Source organism: Marmota monax, unplaced genomic scaffold (assembly GCF_021218885.2).
Source record: "Marmota monax isolate L192 unplaced genomic scaffold, Marmota_monax_Labrador192_F-V1.1 WCK01_AAM20220418_F8-fsc00207, whole genome shotgun sequence".
Lineage (NCBI taxonomy): Eukaryota > Metazoa > Chordata > Mammalia > Rodentia > Sciuridae > Marmota > Marmota monax.
Genome location: NW_026692713.1, coordinates 1602402 through 1630324, shown reverse-complemented (window position 1 = coordinate 1630324; position 27923 = coordinate 1602402). Strand labels below are relative to the sequence as shown.

Sequence of the window (27923 nt, the reverse complement as noted above, 5' to 3'; positions counted from 1 at the left end):
TAATTTTTCTAAAATGTTATTTTATTATCTGCATAATAACACTGATAGTTCACTTGTTTTGTTGATTTTCTCAATTACTATAAATTTAACCTAAGAGGAAAAAATGGAAAAAAAAGAGTATAAATGCACAAATGTATTCGCTGCAGCTTTATTCATGATAGTGGCACTTTGAAAGCAATAAGAAAATTCAAATGCAAAGAGAAACTGGGAGAAGTAATTAAATTCAAGTAAATGAACATATAAAGGACAGCCCTTCCAAAATCAAAGAGCAGGAAAAAGAAAAAAAAATATGTGGTCAAATCAGAAGGAAGTCTGGTGATGTTTTGCGGCTGAGTGCTATTACTTGTCCTTTAAAAGGGACCTTTACAGCTTTGCCCTCTGATTAATGTCCTTCTTAGGCAGGTGGCAAGGAACTCTTCTTTGTCCCAAACCTTAATCGTCTCCAACCTTCTTGCTGTGTGAATCGGGAGGAAAAGGCCAATTTCAGAAATCACAGGGATCAGAGGCCCAGGGCTCACTCTGCGTGGGGAAGAAACCAGCCCTGCCTGACCTCCTTACAGGAAGTTTGAGTGTCCTGGAGCCCCTTTCAGCCTTGTGTCCTTTCATTTTCTAGGCTGGCCTCAGGATTATGCTAATTAACTTCAGGTCCAACTGCCTTGTTGCCTGGCGACAAAGTTTTACCCTAGAGGAGTAAGAACTGGGACAAACAAGATAAGTTTTTGTTGGTGGTGTCCCTGCATTTATTGATTTGCTTTAACTTTGCCAAACAACAGCTACTTCAAACTCTGCTTTTTTTTTCCCTCTCTCCTCCATTGAGTAAGCAACTTTGGAAATGCCTGTTTTCCTGGCGTGCTTTATTTACAAATCCCAGACACCAGCTTATGCATTATTAAGGAGAGAAGGCAGCCTGCCCTGAGCCCTGGCCAGGAAGGACAGCTAGCAGGGAACACAGTCGGGTGTTCTCAGGTGAGTGGGGCCTGGGCAAGCTTGGGGCAGGAGGAGTGCAAGTCAGTGAGGCATTGGAGGTCACACTTGATTCTTCTTCCAAAATATGGGTCTCTGTGAACATTTTTGTTGCCCTACAAGCAGGTAGAGGCCAGTGTTTGAATTGCTATGCTTCATGATTTTCCTGTTATTTTCTTTTCTAATTTAAATTATACATTTTAATGTATATTCTAATTAGAAATATACTGGGCATAGATTTTTGAGTAATTTTAAATTTTCTAGAGTCTTTATTTGAAAATGCACTTAACTTCATTTACTGTGTAAATGAAGGTCTCTAAGGAAACTGAAATGTGATGCTCGTTCATTCAGGAAACCTGAGCCTGTTTAGGTAACTTCAGCAGACCTTGCCTGATTGCTGCTAACTGCAGTGGGGTTTGAAGAGCCATCTGTCTTTTGAGAAGTCTGGTAGGGAACTCCTGCAAGGCATCCAGAATACTGGAACCCTAAAAAGTGGTTAAATCCTGTGCTGAGCTAGTCCTTGAAAAGAGGCCTTCTTCATGGGCCACTGCGGTCCCCATTTCCATGACAGGTGTTGTGGGAAAAAGGCAGGTGGCCCCCTGCTTTAGAGTCTTTGTGACTTCAGACAAATTGCTTGGACTCTCTGAGCCTCAGTTGCTATGTCTGTCTAGCAGACATGAAAATCAACATATTAGGTGGCTATAAGAACCACTTATACTGTCCATAACATGCCTACCTTAGGGTGGGTGGCCAATATAATCCACACAGTCTGGAGGCAGAAACCCAATTTCAGTGTGTTTTACTTTGCAAAGGGTCTGGAACAAGGCAGGTTCTCAATATATTTATTAACTGTATGACTGTCAGGTGAACCAAGTACAAAATAGTGGCTCCTAGGCCACAAAATGCAGACTCAGGAGGGTTAAGACTGTATAAAGAAAGTCACTCCTGTAGGGAGGGGCAGAACTGTGACTGGCCTTGAAGCCGGGTGACTCACATGCCATCTGGGTTTAAGCCTTAATCTCAAGGGGACAAGGGAGATGCTGAGGCAGCCACTGTCCACCCTATTCAGTGCCTAGCTGCCCATGGTGGTCCTTATCTCACTGGTCCTAACCTCCCCTCTCATCTATGTTCTTGCCAGCAGCCAGTTAAACCTTTAGACATTCCTGTGCTTACCCCTAAGCAAAGATCGGCCTCACACAGCCTTGGCCTGCTCTCTGCCCTCTTCTTCCCCCCTCCTCTCCTCCGCGCTCCATCTGCCCTGACATCTCCTTTTCCTTTGATCCTAGGCTCCTCTCTCCCCCAAGGTTTTTGTCTTTGGGATGTCTCTTGTTTTGTTTTTGCTTGATTTGCTTTCTCCTCAAGTGGAAATTTCACAAAAAATACAATGGCATCTGCCTTTTTCACTGTCTGTCTCGTGACGCGATCTGTAGGATGATTCACATAAAAATAGTATGAATGAATGAGTAGCTTGAACTGCAGAGAGCTCTAGAGATTAAAAATAAAGGAATGACTGCATCTATAAATTGCTATTGCTATGGTTCTTTTCTCTGATTATTGAAACATTGTTATTGATGACTTTGTGTTTAAAAAGTTGCAAAGACTTTGTATTTGGAAACTAGCAAGGATTGCTCCCCAAGTCTAATCTGTGATTACTGACCAGTAGGGAGGGCTTCAGGGCAGTTAATTTGAAGGAGGTGATAGATAATGGTGCTGCTAGAGGAGTCTCAGCAGTCCTGACCATGGTACAGGCAGAGGCAGTTGGAGACAGGTTGCCAATTGTTGAGTACTCACCATACACTGTCACTTAACATATGTTCATCACCTCATTTACTCTCTACAAAAACCTGCATTTACTCTCTACAAAAAACTGATCCATTTCCAGATCAAGAAACTGAGCTGAGAGACATTACACAATCAAAACCAGGCTGGCAATAATGTGGAGTGGAGCCTAGTTCCACCTGCCTCAAGGCTCTTGATGTCCCTGCTGCCCACGTCCCTGGCCTTCCCCTGAACACTTGCACACACGGTAGGGAAGGGACAGACCAAATGGGTAAGATGGGTGACTATCTATATTTACAAGAGTTTGAAGAGCTATGCTGTCCTAAACAAAACTGTTGTTCACATGATTCCTGGCAACAGGTGTTGTCTGCCAAAAGCTACTAGGAAAGGGGTTTCCTCTTACTGAAGACAGTGTTGAATACTCAGTAATGATTTCAAATCAGCCTGATAAAGATCTGAGGAGGAAAGGGAGATCTGAATAGAAATTAAAGACTTAGAAGTTACAGCATTCCTGAAAGACAGGTGTGTTCTGTACAAACAATGAGCCCCAAATTACCCTTTTGCACCTGAAAGCAGCTCTTTTATTTTTTGTGCATTACATAGACTTTAAAATTTGTTCTTTTTAGATATATATAACAGTGGAGTGTCTTTTGACATATTATATATACATGGAGTATAACTTATTCTAATTAGAATCCCATTCTTGTGGTTGAACATGATGTGGAGTTACACTGGTGGTATATTCATACATGAACATAGGAAAGTTCTGTCTGCCTCATTCTACTGTGTTTCCTATTCTCATTCCCCTCCCTTCCCTTCATTCCCCTTTGTCTAGTCTAATGAACTTCTATTCTCCTCCCACCCCCAACTTGTTGTATGTTAGCATCCACATATCAGAGAGAACATTTGACCTTTGGTTTGGGGGGATTAGCTTATTTTGCTTAGCACGGTAGTCTCCAGATCCATCCATTTACCAGCAAATGTCATAAAGTCATTCTTTTTTTATGGCTGAGTAATATTTGGAAAGGCAGCTCTTTAAAATGATGACTTTTCATGTTTTTGATTCACTGTGGGTTTCCAGTGTCATAGAGGGCTTGCTGGCTCTGAGAGACCATCTCCAGAGGGAAATGAGAATGGTATCCAAGACTGCCAGCCCTTACCTACTCCTTTTTTTGCTTGGAGTCACTTGTTGTGTGCCATTTTGTGACAGCAGAGTTCTAAACATAACCAGATCACAGATGGCTCAGGATAGCACAGAGTACCTCAGACAACAGCACTAAAACTCAACAGTTTTAAGTTTCCATTTAATATTAATTCCATTCTAAGACTACACAGCAATTAATTAAGAATTATCAATTGTTAGATATTTGGATTGTTTTCTTTATTTCTTTTTTATTACTCTATACAGGACTACCATAAACATTTTTACTGAAACTTTTGTTCTAATTTTCTGAAGACAGAATCTTAAAAGAAGTTCCATACTTTCTAGGAAGCCTGGGTGCATCTTTCCCTAATCTGCCTGGCTGTAGTTGGTGGGGGCACCTCTCAGACTTCCCTTCATCCACAACTGTCCAAGGCAAATCAGAGTTCCAAGTAAGAACCTTCACTTCCACGGCCATCCCTCTACCAAAGCTCCTCTGTATTGAGCACTTCCCATGGCCCAAGTTTTTAATCCCATGAAATCCTCCCATTACTATGGCATACCTAAGGAGACTAAGATTCAGAGAACATCAATGACTTGCCCAAAGCCACGTTAGGAGGAAGTGGAAGCCAACATTGGATCTCTTGCTTGTCCACCTCCAGACCCCAAGCCCTGAACATATGTGGTCCCTTCTTGGTTTGGTCTAGGGAATATTTCCTCAGGTTTCCCTATTGGACCCACATATGCTTAGTATTTTAGAATCTCTGTTACACTATATGCACGCACACGCACACACACACACACACACACACACCTAATTTTAATAAGATAACATGTGACTTCACAGAATTCATGCTGTGAAAGAAAATGGCATTATACGTATAAATATAGGTGTGAACATGTGTTTGAGTGAATGTGTATTTGTAAATTTTTTTTCAGGTGAGGACTAGATTTCATATCCATTGCAGAGAGTTGGGAAACTACATAGACATGAAAGAAAGTAACCCCTCAAAACCCAAACCCAATATCATAATCTCAGAAAGCATCTGTGCTAATATTTGCATGCATTGTTTATGTGTGTGTGTGTGTGTGTATGTGTTTAGGATGAAGCCCAGAGCCTTGTTCATATTAGTTTAGGCAAGTGCCCCACCACTGTGTCATACCCCCAACCCCTTCATGTTTATTCCCCCACTCATCTATCTTCTGTGTGTATGCATGCTTATGAGAACACTGGGCTCGTACAGATATTTAATTTTTTTCATAACATTATATCATAAACATCTTGATATTTTGCATTTTGGGGAAATAGCATCTTTGGTTTAGCTTCTGTTTAATATTTATTCCATTCTATGACTATGCAGTAATTATTTAAGAATTATCTATTGTTAGGTATTTGGATTTTTTTTTTTTACTATTTTGAGACTACCATAAATAAAGTTTTACTGAAACGTTTGTTTTCATTTTCTGAAGAGAGATTCTTAGAAGCAGTTCTACATTTTCTAAATAGCCTGGGCACATCTCTTAGGTTCTCAGCCCTGCCTGCTTGCTTCATCCCATCTCTTTTCCTTGATCCTCATCCTCTCAATCTCTGAATGCTTTTCCTTCTCTTACCTCAATTAAAACAGTTCCAATTTTGATGCTGTGAAGCCCCATTCTAGTACACTCTTTCTCACAGCTGCACAATTCACCATGACATCATAGGCATCTATTTGGAAAGCATTCCTGTATCCAAGGGTGCGACATTCAGGGCTGGTTATATACTCAGTGATCAACAAATATTTGGTGCTCAAGTAACTACCTGAGTTTTCTCCTGGAAACCTCTCCTTTAAAAAATATTCTTCAAGTTCTAGAATTTTTTTTTAAATAGGTAGGAAACAATGGATTAAGTTGATGACACTTCAGGATCAGGTGATTCCAAGGTGCAGAAACAGTGCACAAACCACAGGACATGTGAGGAGAGCACCCTGCAACAAGATGTGGGGGCCCTGTGCACACTGAAGGAGCTGTGTGTCCACCTGTCCTCCAGGATAAAATGAAGCCTGCACCAATGGGCATGGGTGTGTCACAGTGCTGGAGGACCCTGAGTTGCAGATGGGGTTCTTCCCAGTTAGAATCCTAGGGTCCTGGCTCCACTGTTGGTCCTGTCCATGCTATGCTCCCTACTTCTTGCACAGTCACAACCAAAGTCTCCAAAGCTCTCTCATTTGGTCTCACCCAACACTTAGGAAGTGGTCACTTTTATTTTCTTATTGGTAGTAGTAGAAGCTATTAGTCAGTGAGGCTCAGGAGATTGACTCAGATAGTGAGTGGGGAGACAGGGGCCAACCCATCTGGGTCTTCCCTTCTGTCATATAGCTTCTCTGAGCCCCAGTTTTCTTGTCTGCAAGGGGAGAGTTGGCTGTGAGAAGGAAATGAAATTCTGTCTCGGCAAGAACATGGCTTCTAACATATTGGTTAAAATGGAGTCAACAATCACCTCTTGGGGTTTAAAGGTTCCCTGGCTGCTGGGGATCCTGAGGTCTTTGCTTGTGCTAAGGTTGGTTTTTGTGAACATGTGGTTGATGAACAAGGCATTTCTAGTCTGTTAAACTAATAATCTTAATATTTTATTTTAATTGTAAGGCACCTATTCCCTTTCGTTCCTTTAACAAATCCAATTAAAACAGAGTACATTCAGAATTACAAAATAGATGCTATTAAACCAATAAGAAATCATAATCTTTTGTTATGGGGCCATATGATCCCTTGGGAACTTTTGCTCCAAATAAAAGTTGAATTCTTATTATCCATCAGGGGAAAGGGGGGCAGTTTGACAGATAGCAGCTTCCCAAGCAGCACATGTGCAGTCACACTGGTGCTGGAGAGAGAAGTAAATAATATTAGGGGCGGGCAAAGCTGTAAGTGTGTAATGTCCCAGTAAGATACTTAGAGCTGCGTTGATCAAATTAACCAGATGATTGCCAAATGAAATGAACAGGATCGTTTGCATGCAGACTCTGTTTGTTGCTGTGTAGGCATGGGGCGGGCTGGAGCTCCGACACAATAGGAAGAAGGTTCCCTCCAGAAGTTGTGGGGTAAAGCAGCTGTGTGAGCTTGAACAGACCACAACCATCCCATTCCCAGTGCCCTAACTTATAGAACAGTCCTGCCTCAAGGGAGAGTTGTGATGATGGAATAAATGTCAAAAGGGAGGTGGCTTTGTAAAGAAAAGGGTACTTTGTACCTCTGAGGGCTGATTTAACCATGTGTGTGGCCTGGGAGAGGGATAGATAGCATCACCTGACAGAGACCTGCAAATAGCCTGCTGCTGGGAATAGTGGAGGTGCATCTTACATGGGGTTACATTTTAAAGTAAGTTCACCTGGGAAAGAGAAGCCAGCTACCCTCCAGGGCCAAAGGGCTTCTTTGGTGGTTACTGGGAAATGAAAATAGGGAATGTTCCCAGACCTTGCTGGGGGAAAAACTTGCATTCACACTCTTGATTCACACTCAGTGTGGAAAAATGTGCCTACTATGTTGGCCCCATGGGGACTGGAGGGAGGGACTGAAGAAAAACAAATGCTTATCTCCATCATCGCCTACCTGGGGACAACATGCCAGTCAGCGAACTGGCTTGTGGCATTATGTGTGCCCTTTAAACTGTTTCTCTCCTTCCTCTCTTTCTCTCTCTCTCTGTCAATTGCCAAGATCTTAGTTAAATGATTCCATTAATGCTATTAAGGGATCATTAAAATTCATACTACTCATGCATATTTAGATACGTACAAACATAGATCTATCTATGAAAATGAGCATCCTGGGTATTGACCCCTGGGCAGTAGAGTTAGCAGGAAATGGGCCAAGCAGAAATGATGTCTTCAAGAACTCCTATTTGTGGTCTTTTTAAAGGTTAGTGAGAAATCTGCATCATTGACCCATGGCAGGGACTTGGGCCCTGCATTGCATCTCTTTTACTTCAGTCTCTGTCAAGTGGCCAGCTGTTTCCACCTGAGAGCACATATTCCCCTTCAGGCAGCCAGACTGTGAATACTGCTACAGTCACCAGGCCATGCCATGCCATGTTAGAATGAACTTGGCCACTCAGAGTCCAAGAATTCCAAAACCCTTGGGTTTCAATGTCAGAGAGCCCATTAGCAAGAACACACCTTCTTGCGGGATGGGAGTGGGGTAGCCTTACTGTCCTGTTGCAGAAGCATGGGTACGGCTTTCAGCCCTGGGAGTGCCAGGATTCCAGAATGACTTCCTGTCTTTAAAGTCAGTGGGAGCAGTACTGTGCCCCCCAGGATGAGGCATTTGCAACAGAAGGAAGAAGAGAGAGAGGAGACAGAGTGTGGTGAAAGATGGCACATAGGTGATCAAATTAGGTATCAAATTAGATAATTGCTCTGGAGATTGGGGATGCATGAAGGGTCCAGTGGCCTGTATGCAGCGTTGACTTTGTCACATCTCACTGAGTGATGGTGAGTGGCTCTTGGCACTTGGTAATATTGCTACAATAGACATGAGAAAATCCTCAAACTATGGAGTGCCTGTGAGACTCCAACCCCTGCAGTCTGCATCTCTCTTCTGCACATAGTCTCTCCATTAACTTTGCTGAGAGTTCAGTAGATCCTCACAGTAATCTTATGCCTTTAGTCTGTCCTCTTTCTAATAATCTGCCCTGCCCGTAGGACAGGAGGGGTCAACTTAACACAGGTGGGTCCAGTTAGAAGAAAAAAAAGTAAAGCACTTCATGGACTCCAGGTAACACCACAAATCAAGGACTTATCACACAGTTCCTGGCCCAGAAGGGGTATTGAACAGATGGGAATTCTTTCTCCCAGCACAAACTACACCCAAGTGACAAAAATTAGTGCTGATTTTAGAAGCTTGGCCATAGGTTCCAGATGCATTTACTCCACAGATTAGATCCATTTCCAGATCTCCTCCTCCCAGTGACTCCCACATGAATCTACAGCCCCATCTCTCTTTAGAGTGAGCCGACTTGTTCTGGGAAAGGGCAGAGGGCATTGGGGATTGATTTGAAGCCATGTGGGGAGTCACAGCTGGCCTGTTACATGCCCAGGAAATGTGAGGGTCAGGGGAGAGAACAAACACAATTACAGATGGTCCTCAAGATAGCTGAGCTTCCAATTTCTCAACTTTGGGTTAGTGTGAAAGTGAGACGCATTCAGTAGAAACTGCACTTGGAAGTTTGAATGTGTATGTTTTCCCACACTTGTGATATGGAATACAATCCTCTCTCCAACACCGGTAGCTACAGAGAGCTGCAACTCCCAATCAGCCACAGGGGATGACAACTACCCCGCACAGGGTGCTGTACAATTAGGCAAGGGTGTCAGATAGATTGGGTGCATTAAATGCATCTTTCACTTAGAATATTTTCAACTGATGATGGGTTTTTCAGGTTATGACTCAGTGGTATATTGAGAAGCTTCTGTTCTTTTAAATGGATAAATTGTTGAAGGAAGTTTGTATCATTTCCTCTGAAGAGAGAGCCCATAAGCAAAAGGTATTTCTCATCCACATAGCATGAAGCTTCATATGAAGTTAATTCCAAATACTGACTGTGAAAAAGTGGTGACTTTGAGGGTTCCATTCTATTATGTGTCTATCCTGTGTCTCCAAGTATCAAAGAGTGAAATAATTATTATGAGATCATGTTAGCAAGATATTTAGATATATCAGATACACAGAAACAAAGTCAGTCTTGCTTAAAACTGTAGTCAAAGATATGTTGGTATGAATCACCAATTCAAGTATCATTGTGATAAGGATCTTTCATCTGAAAATGCTTGCAAATGTTTTGATGGTGTTAAAATATAGGTTGCCATTATGTTTTTAATTTTGATATCCGCAGGGTGTCCTACCATGCTGTTTGATTCACAAGGACTAGATAGAAAAATTAATTAGAAGTTAAAATAAAACCAACTGGACTTTTTTTTCCAAAGGAAAAATGTCAGTTGAAGAGAACAAAAAGATACCACATACTTAGAATCCCACATATTTGGACTTCTAAGCTGATCATGTGTAACAAAGTTTATTATTCATTCCTACATCTCTCTCTCCATCATCCATCCATTCCTCCCTCCCTCCCTCTATCTATCCATCTGTTTGTATATTGATTTATATCTTTTTCTTTCTATAATTGCTAGCTTCCTTTGTGTAAATTGTTCCCACTGTAATATCTGAAGATTTCTATGAATTGATGAGAATAGTTCATCTAATCAGTTTCGGTCTTCTCAAAGGTTCAAAGTTTTACAACAAAACTTTCTCTCCCACTCAGTGGGTGGTCAGGATGCTGGCCTTATGGAGATGAATGACAATGGGAGGTCCCTTAGTTCCTGCCAGTGCTGAAATGAGGCACCTGGCACTGGCCTGCCTCTAGAGGTGCCAGCAGCTTCAGGGGTCAGAATGGACGGAGACATACAACACACCCTGCCCTCCATAACCAAGGATTCCAGCCAGGATAGAGTGTTCCTGAGAATCATGGAGTGGGTAGGAGCTCATTATGCTCCTATCTGTCCTGGGGCTGCCTGGGGGCCAGGCTCACGAGGGGCGGAGGTAAAGTCCACTAGCCTATACAGCCCACTGCTTTGCCTTGAGGAGATTAGTAGGCAGGCTCAGAGCCAAAGGGCCCACTGGAAAGAGGCTCCTTGATGATCCATTCCTCTGTGGCCATCATTAATCAGACCCTAGAGGGCTTCTTCCCACGGTGTGGGTGGGCTGAGGGAGCAGGCTCAACTGGGCCCAATTGACTGGATTCTCCCGTCTACTGGAAACATCTCTCCCGGTCCAGAAACCCTTTAACCCATGCTTGAATTTTATCTTAAATGGAAGAAAACCTAATGGCAGCCCAAGTTGTGAGTACTCAGGGGAATCTGGTGCCTAGAACCAGTGACAATCTAGATTTTAGTTATTTGAACTTAAAGATCTGATCTGTTGATTGTTTTCCTGTGTTCTTCCTAGGCTCAATATTCAATAGGCACTCAACATAATAATCCCAATGAGTAACAAATGAATGAAAGAAGGAAAAAGCATGAAGATTGGTTAAATCAATCCCAAGGGACTAATAAGGAGCCTGGACAAAGGAAATTATTTACTTCTTGTCTAGGCCCATGGGATAGAGTTGCCAAGTAAAATATAGGCCTATGTAAGATTTGGAACATATATACTGGAAACTCTCTGTTGTTTATCTGAAGCTCAAGGTTAACTGGGGATCTTCTAATTTTATTTGCTAAATATGGCAACTCTACCAAGAGAAGAAGTCATTGATAAACGTAAGATCAGAACATAGCCTTCCCAAATCTCAATTCATCTTTTTCAATGAAGTTTTTAACTCAAGTGCAGAAACTTTTTCTGACATGCCACCTTGTGAACAGCTATCCCCTGTGGTACGCACATCAGCTCCCTTGTACTCACAGCAGTGCCCAGGTGTTGCACATCTGGATGCTCCTTAAGGGGTAGAACAGGACTGTTGGGGCATAAAAGAGTCACTGCCTTCTAACCCAGGCTGGGCAAGTAGCCACAGAGGAAGTAACAAATAAACTATTTAAGTTTTAAAAACTTGAATAACTAAGTTTTTCAAAAATAGTTTTACAATTTTTAGTTTTAAAAAAAGTCCCTTTTGTGTACAATTCTCTGAGCTTTTAACATATGTACAGATTCATATAACCATCATCATAGTCAGGGTCCAGGCAGTTCCACTACCCCAGAAAACTCACTGCTGTTCCCTGCCACCACCACCACTGCTAGTCCCTGCAAACATGGGTCGGTTTTCTCCATCTATAGTGATGGCTTTTAAAAATGTCCCATAAATAGAATAATCTATTATGTAGACTTTTGAGATTGGCTTATTCTATGCAGCAAAAGGCTTTTATGACTCATCCACGCTGTTGCATGTCTGAATAGATTTATCCCTTTTTATAAATATTGCTTTTTATTGTTTAATATACCTTAATTTTTAATCAATGCATAGTAATCGTACATATTTCTGTGGGAGTATGTCACTCCAACATATGCATTGATGTACAATGACTTGATCAGGAGAACTGTGCTCAGTAGTATACCGGCATAAAGAATCCATTCACAGGACATTTGATTTTGTTTTGTTTTTCTGGCAACTATGAATAGAGAAGCTGTAACCACATGTGAAAAGGTCTCTGTGTGAACATAAATTTTTATTTTTCTAGGCTAAAAACCTAGCAGGAGGGAATGATGGGTCATATGTTAAGTATAAGGTTAATTTTATAAGAATTGGCCCAACTGTTTTTTGAGGGACTATACCATTTTGCTTTCCCATTGCAATGTCTAGGCACTCTAGTTGCTATCCATCCTTTCAAAATCTTTGTGATATTGGTTGTTATGCTTGTTTTGCTTTTAGACACTCTAATAGTTGTATAGTGGTGCCTCATTATGATATTAATTGTCATGTCTCAAATGGCTAATGATGTTGACCAACCTTTGGTGGGCTTATTTGGCAGCAATATAACTTCTGTGGTGAAATGTGCCTTTATATCTCTTGCACATTTAAAAAACATTTTTCCTTACTGTTGTATTTGAGAGCTCTTTATAGATTCTGGTACTGGTCTTTAGTTGGATAAGTGATTTGCAAATATTTTCTTCCAGCCTGTAGTTAATCTTTTCATTCTCAACAGTTTTTTTCCCCAAAGTTTTAAATTTTGTTCAAGTTCAATTTATGATGTTTTATGAATTGTACTTTGCCTAACTCAAGTTCATAAAGATTTTATCCTTCATTTTCTTTTACAAGTTTTATATCAATGATCCAATTTGAGTTAATCTGAGTAAATTTCATTAGGTTGAGGTTTATTTATTTATTTGCATATAAATAACTAATGATCTAAGATTAATTTTTGAAAAGTTTCTTGTTTCTCCTTGAACTCTTGTCAAAAATCAATTGCCATGTTTTCTATATCTGTGTGAATCTATTTCTGGACTCTCTTTTCTATTCCGTTTGTCGATGTGTCTGTCCTTCCACTGGTGCAACATGTTGTGATTACCTGGCAAATTTTTTAATTGGGATGCATGAGTCCTCCAATTCATTCTTGTTTTTCCAAATTGTTTTTGATTTCCACTTTCTTTTCCTTTCAACCTAAATTTTAGAATTCATTCATTCACATATATAAACAATCTTGCTGAAATTTGATTGGAATCACATGGGTCTTTAGGCCTATTGGGGGAGAACTGGCAACTCAAAAGTGTATTGAGTCTTCTAATTCATGAACATGTATGTTTTTCCACTTCTTTCAATTTTTGCCTTCTTACATCAGTATTTTATAATTTTCTTCATAGAAATTCTGGACATTTTGTTATCTCTTTGAAATATATAAGAATGTTAGTTTTGGTGCATCATTATTTTGCAAATTTTAGTTTCTAATTGTTAATTGATAGCATATGGAAATACAATGGGGGTTTTATGTGTTACTCTTGTTTCTTGCAAGCTAGCTAATCTCACTTATTAATTATGAAAATGTTCTTAAAATTCCATGAAATTCTTCATTTTTTCTGTGGGGTGTGTGTGTGTGTGTGTGTGTGTGTGTGTGTATTCCCTTCATTTATTTTTATTCAGTTATTATACTTTATACTTCCAATATAACATTAAGTAGGTAAAATTATAATATATATTTTTTGCCTTGTTTCCATACTTAAAAGGGAAAGCATTCAGAATGTACTTTGTCACAGTGGGTTTTGTTACTGTTGTTGTTGACATTTTGTAGCTGCCTATGTCAGGTTAAGGAATAATGTTTTTGTTACTGGATTGGGGAGAATTTTTGTCTTGATTACATGTGAAATTTGCCGATTTTTCCTGCATCAATTGATATGAACATGTGTTCTTTCTTATTAATCTGTTAATATGGTGTATCATATTGACTGATTTCCCAATATTCAGTCCATCTTATGCTCTCTCTTGATTGTCACTTATTATTCTTTGTATATTTTGCTGGATTCAGTTTGCTAATAGTGTGTGAATTTTTGTGTCTATGCTCATGAGGGATATCGGTTCATGTTTCCTTGTGTGATTTTAGGCCAGGGTAATGCTGGCCTCAGAAAATAAGTTGGTGATTATTACCTCTTCTATTTTCTGAAAGATCATGTAAAATTGATGTTATTTTGAAATGAACTGAATGTTTGTTTTCCCCCCAAAATTATATGTTGAATCCTCAATCCTGATGTGATGGTATTAGAAGGTGGGGCACTTGGTAGGGAATTACACCATGAGGCTATGTAGAGCCTTTAGTGCCCTTATAATAGTGATCCCAGAGAATTCACTTGCCCTCTTTCCACCATGTAAAGCACACAGCAAGAAATGGTCACTGATGAAGCAGATATTGTGACCTCACCAGATGACATATCTACCAGCCTTTTGATCTTGGACTGCCTAGCTTCCAGAACTGCAAAATATGTTTCTACCGCTTATAAGCAACCCAGGCTGTGGTACTTTATTATAGCAGCTTAAACTGACTAAGAAGTCTTCCTTAAATGTTTGTAAAATTTAACAATGAACCATTGGGGCCTGGACTTTTCTGTTTTGAAAGTTTTTTTTTTTTTTAAATTCAATTTCTTTAATCATTAAAGGTCTATTTGGGTTGTCTAGTTCTTCAAAAATGAGATTTATTAGTTTGTGGCCTATTTCATTGAAGATTATTGTTGGGGATGCACTGTTCCTACTATTGCCTTATAATCCTGGTAATATCTATGAGTTTTAGTTACTCCTCTTTTGGAATTCAGGATATTCGTAACTTGGGTCTTCCCTCTTTTTTCATTCTCAGTCTAGCTAATCCTTGTATTAATCTTTTGAAATAAATGGGGTTCTTTTTTGGCCTCATTTATTTTTTTCTATTACCTTTCTTTTTTCACTTTTACTGATTTCTGCTACTTATCATGTCCTTCTTGCATACAATTTAGGTTTATTTTGCTGGTCTTTACAAGTGGAAGTTTATATTATTGACTTGAGATCATTCTTCCATTTTAATAGGAACTTTTAAAGCTATCAATTTCCCTCTACTCACTGATTTGGATGCATACTTACCATAAGTTTTTTATGTTGTGTTTTCATATTTTTCAGTTTGAAATATTTCCTAATTTCCCGTGAGGTTTTTTTGACCCATGGGTTATTTACATTGTCTGTAAGCTATTTTGAAAATTTCCAGTTACCTTTCTTTTTTAGGGGAGATGGATACAGGAATTGAACCCAGGGGCACTTGATCACTGAGCCATATCCCCATACCTATTTTGTATTTTATTTACAGACAGGATCTCACTGAGTTGCTTAGCACCTCGCTCTTGCTGAGGCTGACTTTGAATTCATGATTTTCCTGTCTCAGCCTCCCAAGCCACAGGAATTACAGATATGGGCTACCGTGCCTGGCTCAGGCTATCTTTTATCACTGATTTATAATTCAATTCCATTATTTTCAGAGATCATTCTTTATATGATTCCCACTTACTGAAATTTGTTAAGGCTTGTTTCCTGATTCAGAACATACAACACATTTGTGACTATTCCATGTACTCTTGAAAAGAAAGTGTATTCTGCTGCTGTTTCATAGTGTTTTACAAATTATCAGTTGGATCTAGTTGCTTGGTGGTAATAGTCAGTTGTTCTGTATCAGTAGTTCTAATCTGGGGGCAGTTTTGCTCCTCAGTGGACATTGGGCAATATCTAGAGACATTATTGGTTGATACAACTAGTGGGCAGCTACTGGCATCTAATGGACAGACTCTTCTGGCCTTACACTGTTGGATATCCTGCACAGGGTCTTCCCTCTCATCTTTACCAATAGCCAAGAATTTTCTGGCCCAATTTCAATAGAGCTGAATCTTGAGACTGAGTCAATAGAGCTGAGGTTGAGAACACATTGTTCCTTGCTGATTTTTGACTTGCTGTATTGATTATTGAGAAGAAAGCATCGATATCTTCAGCGATAACTACAAATTTGTCTATTAATATTATTAGCTTTTGCTTCATTTATATTGAAGCTCTGTTGTTAGGTATATACATATTTAGGATTTTTCTTTGTTTTCTTGGAAAATGTCATTTTAGTATATTTTTCTCCCTTTCAGCTAAATTTTCTTGTTCTGAAATATTCTTTGTCTGAGATTAATGAAGTTGATTCAGCTCCTTTAGTGTTTTCTTGGCATGTCTTTTCCCATTTCTTTCAGTTAAACTCATTTTTGTTTAAAGTGAACTTCTGATACATACCAATGTTTATAACAGTACTATCCACAATAGCCAAGTTGTGGAACCAGCCTAGGTGTACCCATCAGCAGATGAATGGATAAAGAAAATATGGTGTACACACACAAACACAAAAAAATAGAATTTTACTCAGCCATAAAGAAGAATGAAATTATGTCATTTGCTGGAAAATGAATGGAACTGGAGAACATCATGCTAAGGTAAATAAGCCAGATTTAGAAAGTCAAGGGTCAAATGTTTTCTCCCATATGTAAAAGCTAAAAAGAACAAAGGAATGAAGTCGGGAGGCTCTTATTAAAATAAAGGGGAATTAGTAAAATACAAACAGAAGCAGGGGGTGGGAACCCAAGAGGAAGGGGACGATCTGAGGAATAACATGACCAAATTATAGTAGGTGCATGTATGTATATACCACAATGCATTCCAATTTTGTATGTAACTATAATGCATTGATTAAAAATAAATAAATAGAAATAAGACCAACAGAGTAGAGGAAAGGGGTCAATAGAGGGAGAAGGAAAGGGAAGTGGATTGAAATGGGGTAAAAATAAAGTTTTTAATTTCATATAGAGAGCCCATAATTGTTTGTTTTTCTCTTGCATTCCAATCTCATCACTGTGTTTTCACTGGTATGTTTGGTTCACTTTCATATAATGTAAGTATTGTATGTCTAGATTCAGGACTACCATTTTTATGGTTTTTTTGTTTTGTTTTGTTTCTGTTTGCTCCTTCTGTTTTCTGCTTCCTGCATTCTTTTGGATTATTTAATTTTTTTAAGAAAAATGGTTTTACTTTCATTTACATACTTAGTTTTTTACTATTTCTTTTAAAATTTGTTTCAGTGTTTGCTCTGGGGATCAAAATATACACCTTAACTTTCACAGTATGTTTACGATGACTATTTTACCACTTCAAAAGCAATGTAAAAACTTTACTAGTGTTCAGGTCTCATTAACAGCTCCCACTATGTTTTAGTTGTCATATATACTGGATCCACATACATTGACAACCCTATCAGATCATGTTATAATTTTTGCTTTCAACTCCAAATATATTTTAAAGATTTTAAGGGAAAAAAATAGCTTATTACATTTACTCAGCTATTTATCATTTCCATTGTTCTTCCTCTACTCCAAAAGATACAAGGAGCCAAGTTTCTCTCCAGTGTGGTCTCCCTTTCATTGGCATTTCTTTAACAGCAACTGAGCTAGTGACAGAACCTTTTGTTTTTCATTCATTTGAAGATGTCCTTATTTTGCCTTCATTCACCATCTGGGTTGACAGGATTTTTTTTTTCCTATTAGCACTGTAAAAATTATCTTTTGGTGCCTCTGAGCTTCATGGCCTGGTCATTTATAGTGTTGGACATTTTCCCCTAAATGTAATGTGTTATTTTTTTTTTTTTTGGTCAAGATTCAAATTTCTTTCTTTCTTTTTCATCAACTTGATTATGTGTCTGAATGCAGATTTTTTTTTTCCAGTTTATCATGTTTGAAGTTTGCTAAGTTTCTTGCATCTGTCCTTTTTATGTCTTTCACCAACTTTTGGAAGTTTTGGATTGCTTTCCTTCAAAAATTTTTCTGGATCATAACTTCTTTTTCTTCTTCTTTTGGGAATGTGTGTGTTTCTGTGTGTACTGTACACATACACAGGTTCTCTTCCTTCAGTTTTCCATGTGCCTGAGTGAGGCTAGGGCTGAGGCAGGAGTAAAGGGGAGACAAACAGGCAAAACCAGCCAGGTGTGGTGGCGCACACCTGTAATCTCAATGGCTCGAAGGTTGAGGCAGGATAATCATGAGTTCAAAGCCAGCCTCAGCAACTTAGTGAGGGCCTAAGCAATTTAGCAAGACCCTATCTCTAAAAAAAGATACAAAGGACTGGGAATGGGGCTAAGTGGTTAAGTGCCCCTGGGTTCAACCCCAGGTATGAAAACACAAAACAAAACAAACAACAACAATAAAAACAAACAAGCAAAACCAGATTTTCTTTGCTCTGACTGATCCTAAAAGACCCCTTTCCTATTCCCTGGACTCAAATTACAATAATGACAAGATCTTCTTGAAAATCAGAAATCTTGCTGCCCTCACTTGATGTTTGGGGTTGCCTTTGAATCCAGGCCAAGAGATACAGATGGGAGTAGGAGGGAAGACTCAGGAAACATGCTACCAGATTGCTCTGAGTTAGGGGTTTTGTCTTTGATCATCCCAATACCATTTGTCTTTAAGTCCTCAGTGTGCTTCTCTGTGTGTTCTGCCTCAGGTCTTTTCGGTAGGCAAGGTGGGGCAGGGTGCCCATACTCTCACTTCACTGTAACAGGAAGGTTTAAAGCTGTCTTTTTAAAGCTGCTTTAACCTACCTGGCTTCTCTGAGCTGAATGATACAGAAACTTCCTTACTGGTGAACAAAGTGCCAGGCCTGGTGACCAGCCAATTATGCCTGAGTGTGGTATGTCCACCATTTCTGAAAAATAGAATCAGCTAACAAGGCTTGCTCAAAAGAATATCAGTGCTGTTGAGAACTGAGACTCCTTTCACTGATTTACTGTGGAGATCAACACACCAAGCCCAGGAGGCTATGATCTAACAGGTTTGAGTAAGGCGAGACCCTCTGATCTTCAATTAAGAGTGGTGATAGTGGGATTCATTATAAGCACAGGAAGGTCATTTTTTTCCCTTTGGACCCTGAAGATTACTGAATGAGAAACATGTGAGATAATAGGTCACATATCCCAGTTGCTTGAGACTCATGAACATGGCTCCTGATAAGAGTCTGGATGATGGAAAACAAACTCTGTTACGTGTCTCCCTATCTACCCTTCCTGGGGCTAGAGGCAATACAAGTGTTTGGCTTCCAATAGCATGCTTATGTCTGCTTTGGGAAACTTGATCCGAAAGTAGGAAATCAGCAAACAAGAGCCATCAAATTCTAGAAGAAGAAAGGGGTTGCAGAACACAAAGAACAGTGTTTGCACCCTCTTCCTTGCTGTAGAACTTTTTCGCTTCTGAGCCTCAGTGTTCCTCGCTTTATGATAGGGATACTTCCATGGATCTTGTTGGGTTGTTGAGGATTGGAGACACTATGTTTAATAACTAAAATTAAGATGTTACTGTGTGGCAGGCATTGGTAAAAATTCTATGTAGTAGTACAGATAATTTTCCCCCACTAAGAGCTCTTTGAGGGGGTTGTTTTCACAAAACAAGGAAATTTGGGCATTGAGAATTTAAGAAAATTATTAGCAGCAGAACTGAATTTCTAAGTCAAGAATGCTGAGGCTAGAATCTTCCATCCCCTTTACATTCTACTTCTCTGTGTGGTGGCATTCATAACTATCATAACACCTATGCATGCAGGGGATTCTACTGTGAGGCTGGGGAGGGGTAGGAGGTGGAGAAAGGAAGCATTGTCTTATAGCTTCACCTGGCTAAACTCCAGTCCTCTGCATGCTTATAGTGTAGGCAAAGCCTGACAACCTGGGCTCAATATAGCTCCTGTTGCCCTGTAGTTATATTAGTCAAGGCCTGACTGATTCCTCTGAGTCTAAAAGGTGAAGAGAGATAAAATAAGTCTTTCTTAACTCCTACCTGATTTCCTCGTAGCCAGGCTTATGTTGCATCTGATGGAAACCCCTTCTTAGGACAGTCATATGAAGAAGACTCTAAACTTATGTGGGGTATAGAAAGTGGCAGATAGTCAAGAAACACATGTGCACGTATGTGCACACACACACACACACACACACACTTGGGGTCAGGAGTACATGTCAAAGCCCAGGACAATGGAGGCATTCATAAGTCAGAAGGATGCTAGAGATGCATTCAGCATCCTTCAGGTCAACCACGCACCCGCCTTTCAACATCTAGGAAAACTGAAGCCTGAAAATTGCACACAACTTGATAATTGAGAGGAGTCAGAGCATCATCAGAAGTAACCCACCCAAAAGTCTTTATCAAATTCTGCTGATGCTCTGACTCCTCTCAATTATCTGTTTGTATCCTTTTAGACCATTATGATGGAGCAAAGCACATGATTTGGGGCTAGTCCAGTATCCTTATCTCCTCTCGTAACTAATTTTTTTTTTTGTTCATACCAGAGTCTATCTTCTAGAATTTTCATGTAACTCCTTCCTCAAACTGATTACCATCCAATCAGAAAAATATTCTTCAAACAAAGTCTCTTAATAAAAGAACATGGCCCAGGTTGGGAGAGGCATCAAGGGCAAGAAGATCACCTTCAATGTGGCCAAGAATTGTATTAGAATTACTTTTGATGGGAAAAGACGCCTTGATCTGAGCAAGATGGGACTTACCTCCTTCCCCAAGTGCATTCTGCGACTCAATGATGTGGACGAGCTTGATCTTAGCCGGAACATGATAAGGAAGATCCCTGAATCTATTTCCAAGTTCCAGAACCTGCGTTGGCTGGACCTGCACAGCAACTACATAGATAAGCTCCCTGAGTCCATTGGCCAGATGACCACCTTGCTCTACCTCAACATCAGCAACAACAAGCTGACCACCAACGGACTGCCTGTGGAGCTGAATCAACTCAAGAACATCCGTACTGTCAATCTGGGTTTGAACCACCTGGACAGTGTGCCCACCACACTGGGTGCTCTGAAGGAGCTCCATGAAGTGGGGCTCAATGACAACCTGCTAAAAACCATTCCAGCAAACATCTCCAAGCTCCCCAAGCTGAAAAAGCTTAACACGAAGAGAAACCCTTTTCCAGACACTGAGCAGTCAACCTCATTCATAGATTCCATTAAAAGGATGGAGAACCTGTATCTGGTCGACGCAAAAGATCTGTGTGGGCCCTGCCTGCGGAAATGCCAACTGGCCCGGGAAAATCTGAACAAAATGAAGAGCATGGTTTTGCCAGGACCCAGAAAAGCCATCTTCCCAAATTTGGTTTCACCCAACTCCATGGCTAAGGATTCCAAAGAAGACTGGAGGTGACCTGGGACCCTGACCCTGAGGCAGGAGAGGAAAAAGTGGGAGGGAAGGGGCAGTGGGCTGCATCCACAGGAAAGTGAAGGCTCTTCCCATTACTGCTATAGCTCTTCCTCCCAAGCCCATAAACACCTTTCTCTACCTCCTCTGCTTATGATTTTGCTGATTCAAGGGCTTTTGGTTCCTTGCCATGACACACCTTTCCCTCTTCTCTGCAGGCACATACCCACATGTACAGATACAGTGATTCTGGGAAAGGCCATCCGTCCCGCATCTCACTTCTGCCCCAGAATTCTCCTGCCTACTACTCGCAGCCGCAGCAGCTCTTGCTGCCAGCATGCTCTTATTCTCATTATCACTGGCATTTCAGGACCCACAGCCAGTTCCCAAAAGTTCTATGGGAGTTTTTTGAATCTGAGCTTCAAAAGGCAGCAAACCCATAGGAAGAGTTGGTGGGACAGAAGATGGCACTAGTCTTGGGTGAAGACAAGCTAGAGAGAGGAAAAGGTCTTATAGTGAAGTATTGGTGGGTATCATCTTGGATCCAGAGCTTTACTATCCTTTCCTCTTATCTGTACTTGGAAAATTTGCTCCAGGAGCTTTCTAGACTAAACCTGCAGGCCCTTGAACTGGCTGTGAATGAGTGAACCTATTTCATCCTGTGCTTTTCCATACCCTTGTGGGGAGGTAGGAAAGAATGGAGGCAGGCATGGATTATTGGTTGGTACATTAAACAAATAAATACCTTACTAGACACCATGCTAGGTGCAGGGCCCCTGCACAGTTGAGAAAAGCTTGGCTTGCCTGCATAAACTGGAAGAGAAACTATCTGAAAGAAGGTGGGGAAAAACATCAGAGTCTGAGGAACTGAGGATATTAGGACCATGGTCTTCGTAACCGTGATTTAAGACTTCCTCAAGATAATTATAAATACACATAACTATAAGCTATGGTTAGACTTTTAAGGCATGCAGAGCTGGCCTGGCATAGAGAAAAACCAGATTCTTCTGGTCCATGACATCTCTGCTTCTCTTGCCAGTCCTTTGGAGTACCTTACTTAGCATCCATTCCCTCATCTGTGAAGTAGGAATAGTACCATACCAAACTGCAAGAGCTGTCATGCATCTAAAACAGGCAGCACAAAGAACATGAACTCACTCACACGGGTTCTCTCCTGGACAGAGAGCTTGGTGCATCTCAAAGCTGAAATACCATCTTGGGTAGTGGCACAAGTCACAGGAGCTTTGGGCAGAAATGATAGTATAGAGACAACCCCATGATGACTTATGAACCTTCTTCTGCCCTCACTGTTTGCCACTCACTCATAACTTCATACTGGCTAAGAGGAAGGGTCTGAGGAAGACACCTTGAGGAAGGTTCTTCCCCCACAACTTTCCTGAGTGGTGGCAAGTTTGCTGCCGTGGCCATTGTTCAGCATGGAGCCTCCATCTGAGTAGGGGGATTAGCTTTTATCTCTTTTTCACACTGTAAATCACAGCAGACAGTATGTTTCATTTTTTTCTCCTACTTACTATATTTCCTTTTTTAATGCTTAGCTCTCACAACTTTGTTGCACTTTGAAAATTTCATATCTAGATTCAAAATTCTAATCTTACTTTCTTCCCTTTATTAAAACTTTCTGCTAGAAAGTAACAAAACCTCAATCTAGTTTTAAATAGAATAGCTTAAAGTACCCACTATTCTATAGTGTAAATAATTTCTAATATTGGCAGCCTTCCTTACTAGTTATTTTTCTGTGAATCTATTTATGCAGAGTTAAAATTACAGCATTCCTGTCATTTCTATCCTGCATTGCAGCCCACATTGTCATGAAGTCTTTATAACCATAATATGAAACATCTGCAAGAGAGTTATTCTTATGGATATGCATAACTATAGGTTACTTTGGGCATTTAAGTTGTTTGCAATTTTGTTGTTGTTAATGGAAATGGCTTTGTGCTGAGAGGCTGGATTACTAAAATGTTTTTTAAATAATTTGGATGATTTATTTGTATATCTGCATTGCTAGAAATATTGTGTGAAAGGTTTTTTTTAAAAATATAATTTTTGATGTATGCCATCAATATGTTCACATATATTTGTCTACTAGTAATATGCTAGAGAGCCAGCATCAAGCACTGCCCTTTGCACTTTTCATTGAATGTCAGCAATGATTTATTAGAAGCCCTCTGAAGAGTGGGGGCAGTCATGTCTGAAATATGCATGATACCTTTGGTTCAGGGGCCCTCACTAGGATGCTGGGCCCTGGGCACATCCATAAAGGAGACAGCTGGCATTTTTTTACTTCCTCTTTGACCCAATAGGGACAGAATTCATACAGAGGACACAGATCTAAGCAGAGTGGTAGCTAGTTATATGGATATTTCTCATTTCAATTACTCTCCCCTTGAGGCACTTTTGTATTTTGGAGAATTAGTATCACCTTCTTAGGTACTTTCTGCAGATCTTTTTAAGAAAAGCCTTGCAGCTACTGATCCCACCTCTGCCCCCAAGGTGGATCCAGGTCTGGGGCAGGGATTTGTCACTCTGCTTCTTCCTCTGCCCCTGGCAGCACAACCCTCACTATGCTTGGTCAGGTCCACTCCTGGCTTTGCTGCCAGTGGTTGGTTGGCATGCAAGTTGACACTCTCGCTCTAGTGTTCCATGATGTTTTTGCTCTTATCTCCAGGTCCTAAGAAGGGGTTTCAGTGCACTGGAGTTCACCAGAGTTGAGCGGTGGGCTTTGATTTGCCACTGAAAGTACTCAGGTCAGATACCATTTTAGCTAGAAAATGCTGGCAGTAGAATGAAGCACAGACTGGAGATACTGACCAGTTAGGAGACTGCATTTTATTTCTTTTTCTCCCAAGGAAAAGTTTGATGATAATGTTCCTTCATGCTCTAAAATGCCACCATTACCTTTACCTCCTGGAGATGGTGTAAAGCCTAAGAATACTTGATAGTAAATCCATGGGATTTCTCTTTCCTCAAGTAGAATAAAAACTGACTTTTCACTTATCCTTACCCTATCCATCGCTCTTTTGGGAAGCTAGCCATGACCTGGGTGACACTGATGGGACCTCAGGGTGACCTGTGTTTTGCCTTGTGGTCTGGAGAAGTTGCTCAGCCTCTTTTGTCTCCATTCCCCAGGATGCGCACACCTTCCTGGAATAGCTTACGACAAAGACAGGAAGAATAAGCAACTAACAGGAATCAGCGACTCTGAAGAGGAGAAGCCCTGAGTTAGGAGAAGACAAAGAGTGAACAGGGAACATTCTGGAAGTGAGGCTCTCTGGTGCTGCCCAAGCCACTGACTTGCCTTATGAATATCTGCTTTGCCTACCTTCCTTTAGGAAATGTGTGAGAAGGTGTGAAAATGACTTGGGAAAATATTTGAAGTACTTTTTTAAATGTAGAAGAAGCATTTAAGAAAATTATTAATATACTATTGACAAATAAAGACAAAAAAGATGTTAAGTCTTTAAAGGCTTACAATCTCAACATTTCACTCAACTGGAACAATCAGACTGAAATACTTCAAGCAACTAACATTTATACAAAATATTTACATAGAGAAATAAGCATATTATAAAGAATTTCAACAAATCTTTTAATTATGCATAGGTAGGCAGAAAACAGAAATGAAGAATAAGGAAAAATCAGAAAATAAAAGATATTTATGTCCCAACATATCAATAATTACATTAAATGTAAATGGTCAACTTTATTTGTAACAGCTACAAACTAGAAACAATTAAATGTCCCCCAATGAACAAATGGTTAACCAAAGTCTGGAATACATCATGGAATACTATTCAGCAATAAAAAATGAGCACAATATTCATACATACAACAACTCAGATGGATCTCAATGGCATTGGTTTGAATTTTAAAAGGCCAAAGACTGCATACTCCATGATTCTATTTATAGAACATTATCTAGGACACAATGATAGAGAAGAAAAGAAGACCAGTGGTTACCAGGAATTAAGGATGGTTGGGAATGGAATGGCAGGGAGTGGGTATGATCAATAAAGTAGTGGTTCAAGAGATATATTTGTGGTGATAAAATAATTGTATATGTTGATTATGATTATCATTACATGTGGTAAAATGATAAATAACTATGAACATACATGTACCAGTGTAAATGTCCTGGGTTTTGAAATCATACAATAGTTACATAACATGTACCCATTGTGGGGAGTTAAATTAGGTGAAGGGTACCCAGGCCTGTCCCCTTCACCACTCTTACATTGCAACACTCTACCTGGCTTCCATTTTCCACCCTTATAATCTGTGTGGCCATTCTGGCTAGTCCTTCCCTGCTGGGAGCCATTAGCCAAGTAGGTATGACAATTTCCTTGCCAGCGTACCCCATGTTGCTGACATGTTGCAGTGACATTGAATGTAAGTGACCTTGCTCAAGGACCAAGGCAGATTAGGGTGTTCCCGGTTTTAAGATAATCGTGTTTAGGGCATTCCCAGTTTAGGTTCCAGGTTTAAGGTTTAAGATTATTCCTGCTGGGAATAGGGCGTATCCTGCTGCCTGAGTTCCCCTTGAGTTCTCACGGGATTCAGACAATATATTTTGGAGATAGAAGCCCAGTGGAGGTGGATTTGGGCAGAGAACGTGGATTTGGGAAGAGAACGTGGATTTCCCCAGAACGTGATTGTAGACGGCTGGTGTGAGTTCGGGAATAAAGAGTTGCTGTTTGAATCTACAAGCTGTGTGGTGGCTCGTGATTGTGTGCCCAGCCAGACTGCGGCATTTGTGCCCAGCCAGACATTGGCATTTGGCGTCCCGTGCGGGGAACTTCTGAAGCTTAGAGGTAAGTGAAATTTCTCACCCTTGAGGAAGAGAGAAAGAATGGGTGAATATTTCAAAAAACAATGTGTTATTGTTTTGATTTATTTTGTTTTTATTTCAAGTTGCCTGTTCCTAGAACTTTCTCAGGCAAACTGGGGAAAATGGTTGACTCAAGGTTTGAAGTTGTTCGCCTCCGAGCAAGATAAATTGTTAGAGGAAGAAGGCACCCCAGTAAGACCAAGAACAATTAGGGCATATGTTGATACAATACAAAAATGTAGCCCATGGCTTTTTAAAGACAAGTTATTAAGTATATCAATGGGACCATCATGGTATCCTGTAGAAGGATTTTTCTTCAACAAGAAAGAGATGGCTAGTTCTGTTTACTACACTTGTCTAAGATCTTGGTTTTTACAGACATCTGATTAATTTACAAAGCTAAAGTGTTAAAATATCAGCCACTAAATATGAAATCAAGTACTCTTTACTTATTAAGTTCCATAAGGTAATATATTTAAACATTATGTGTGTTTTCATAAATTGGTGAATGGAAAAAGTTTAATATTGCTTTGGTCTGTGTCTTTGCTAAAACAAGGTTACTAAGTGTTAAGATTCTATCATGTGTAATTTATATACAAAGAGTAGAAAAATTTTCAGTTGGGTTTCAATTATAGTATTATAGTATCATAAAAAACATGAAAGTCTTTCATCTTATTAAAGTGGAGTAATTTGTCTAAATCAGAAATTTTATAAGGGTTGTTTCAAAATGTGAATTTATAAAAAGGGTTAATGGCTAAAAAAGAGATAGAAAAAAATTCAAGATGTGGAAATATATTTTAATATAAAAGGTTAAAGGAAAAAGAAATGTTTCTAGATGAGATAATCTGTGTGTGGTAAAGTAAAAAGTTGTAAAATGCCATTTAAAAAGATTTTGAGGAAACTAGACTTACTTTAAAAGCTTGAGAAAGGAAGAAAGAAGAAAAAGGTATTTGTACATGGCAGATTGAGACAAAGCTTCTCAATGGAGTTAAAAAAAAAAAGGCCTTTGGTTGAAGGGTAGCCATGTAAACTAACATTAAAGCAATTTAAACAGAATCTAAACCTCGTTTAAAAGAGTGAAGTTGTAGGTGGTGAAAAAGTACATTTAAAAGTACAGTATAGATGATAATTAAAAGGCTTTAAAAGGTTAAATTGAAGGTGGTTAAAATGCCTTCATGATGGAAAAAAGAAGCTTAATCTTAAAGGCATTACTTTAAAAAAATGGGAAGATAACAGGATAAAAGATATTTAGATAAAGAAGATTAAATATTTGAAGTGAAAAACTTTAAAGACAGAAGTATAGAAAGTTAAAAAGAAAAAAAGATAAAGAAGATGTAGAAAGATAAAAAAAATGTAGGAAGACAAGAATTTTAAACCCACAAAATAGGAAGAAAAAAAAAAAAACTAGGAGGAAAATAAGCAACTAAGGGTAAATATAAAAACATTAGAAAAAAAAAACTAAAAGATAGAAATAAGATAAAAAATGTTTGAAAATATCAAGTAAGGTATTACAGATAGAAAATGCAAAAGGCTAAGACAACTATTAGATACAGACATGTACTTATTAAAGCAAAAAGAGGGAATTGGAAAGGGGTATATATCCCCCAAAGATAAACCTAAAATAACGCTTTTTACACTAAACTTTTTAAATTTGGATTCATAAGGACTTAGTGCTGCGGAAAGACATGTATCCAAAAAATGTACATAAGCCTAAGGTACTTTGGAAAGATATTCTAACAGGACAATGGAAAGGTCCTGACCCAGTGATTGTCTGGAGTCGGGGGTCTGTTTGTGTTTTTCCACAGGGAGAACAGCAGCCCATTTGGATTCCAGAGAGATTAACTAAAACAGTTTCTACAGATCGAAAAGAAGATGATTTGACTCAAATCCATAACAGCTGATATCCAGAACTCCAGCTTGGCCATTCTTACATCTGCGACAGTGATTAACCAGGATGCTTTTTTCAATAGCTATTTTATTATTGCATTTTTCCACATCATAAGGTTCTATTTTTATTTTTTG

General features: G+C 39.6%; 2 protein-coding genes across 7 annotated transcripts in view; one reads left to right on the top strand and one right to left on the bottom strand.

Annotated features, from left to right (window-relative positions):
• The window catches only part of Wdfy4 (WDFY family member 4), a 282996-nt gene that overhangs the window by 44348 nt on the left and 210725 nt on the right, over positions 1-27923 (bottom strand). Inside the window, exon 48 of one of the 5 annotated variants that reach the window (XM_058579999.1) lies at positions 20401-20538. The exons of the other annotated variants lie outside the window; for them this stretch is intronic. Coding sequence (XP_058435982.1) covers positions 20493-20538 — 46 coding nt within the window. The 3' untranslated portion in view covers positions 20401-20492. Of the gene's footprint in view, positions 1-20400; positions 20539-27923 lie in introns of those variants that run through there. 5 annotated transcript variants of the gene reach the window in all.
• On the top strand, positions 80-27923 carry Lrrc18 (leucine rich repeat containing 18). 2 transcript variants are annotated; one of them, XR_009226971.1, is made up of 4 exons: positions 80-966; positions 20194-21054; positions 24203-25884; positions 27707-27922. XR_009226971.1 is itself a non-coding variant. In XM_046446716.2 (3 exons), the coding sequence occupies exons 2-3, from the start codon at positions 20291-20293 to the stop codon at positions 24249-24251; spliced, it is 813 nt and encodes a 270-aa protein (XP_046302672.1). In that variant the 5' UTR covers positions 80-966; positions 20194-20290; the 3' UTR covers positions 24252-27923. The 2 variants fall into 2 exon arrangements, 1 of the variants encoding a protein (XP_046302672.1); XM_046446716.2 differs by having other exon boundaries at positions 24203-27923.

Coding starts and splice junctions, on each gene's coding strand:
- Lrrc18 (XM_046446716.2), top strand. CDS start 20,291: ATGGCCCAGGTTGGGAGAGGCATCAAGGGCAAGAAGATCACCTTCAAT. Junction 21,055..24,202: donor GATTCCAAAGAAGACTGGAG/GTGACCTGGGAC, acceptor TCCATTCCCCAG/GATGCGCACACCTTCCTGGA.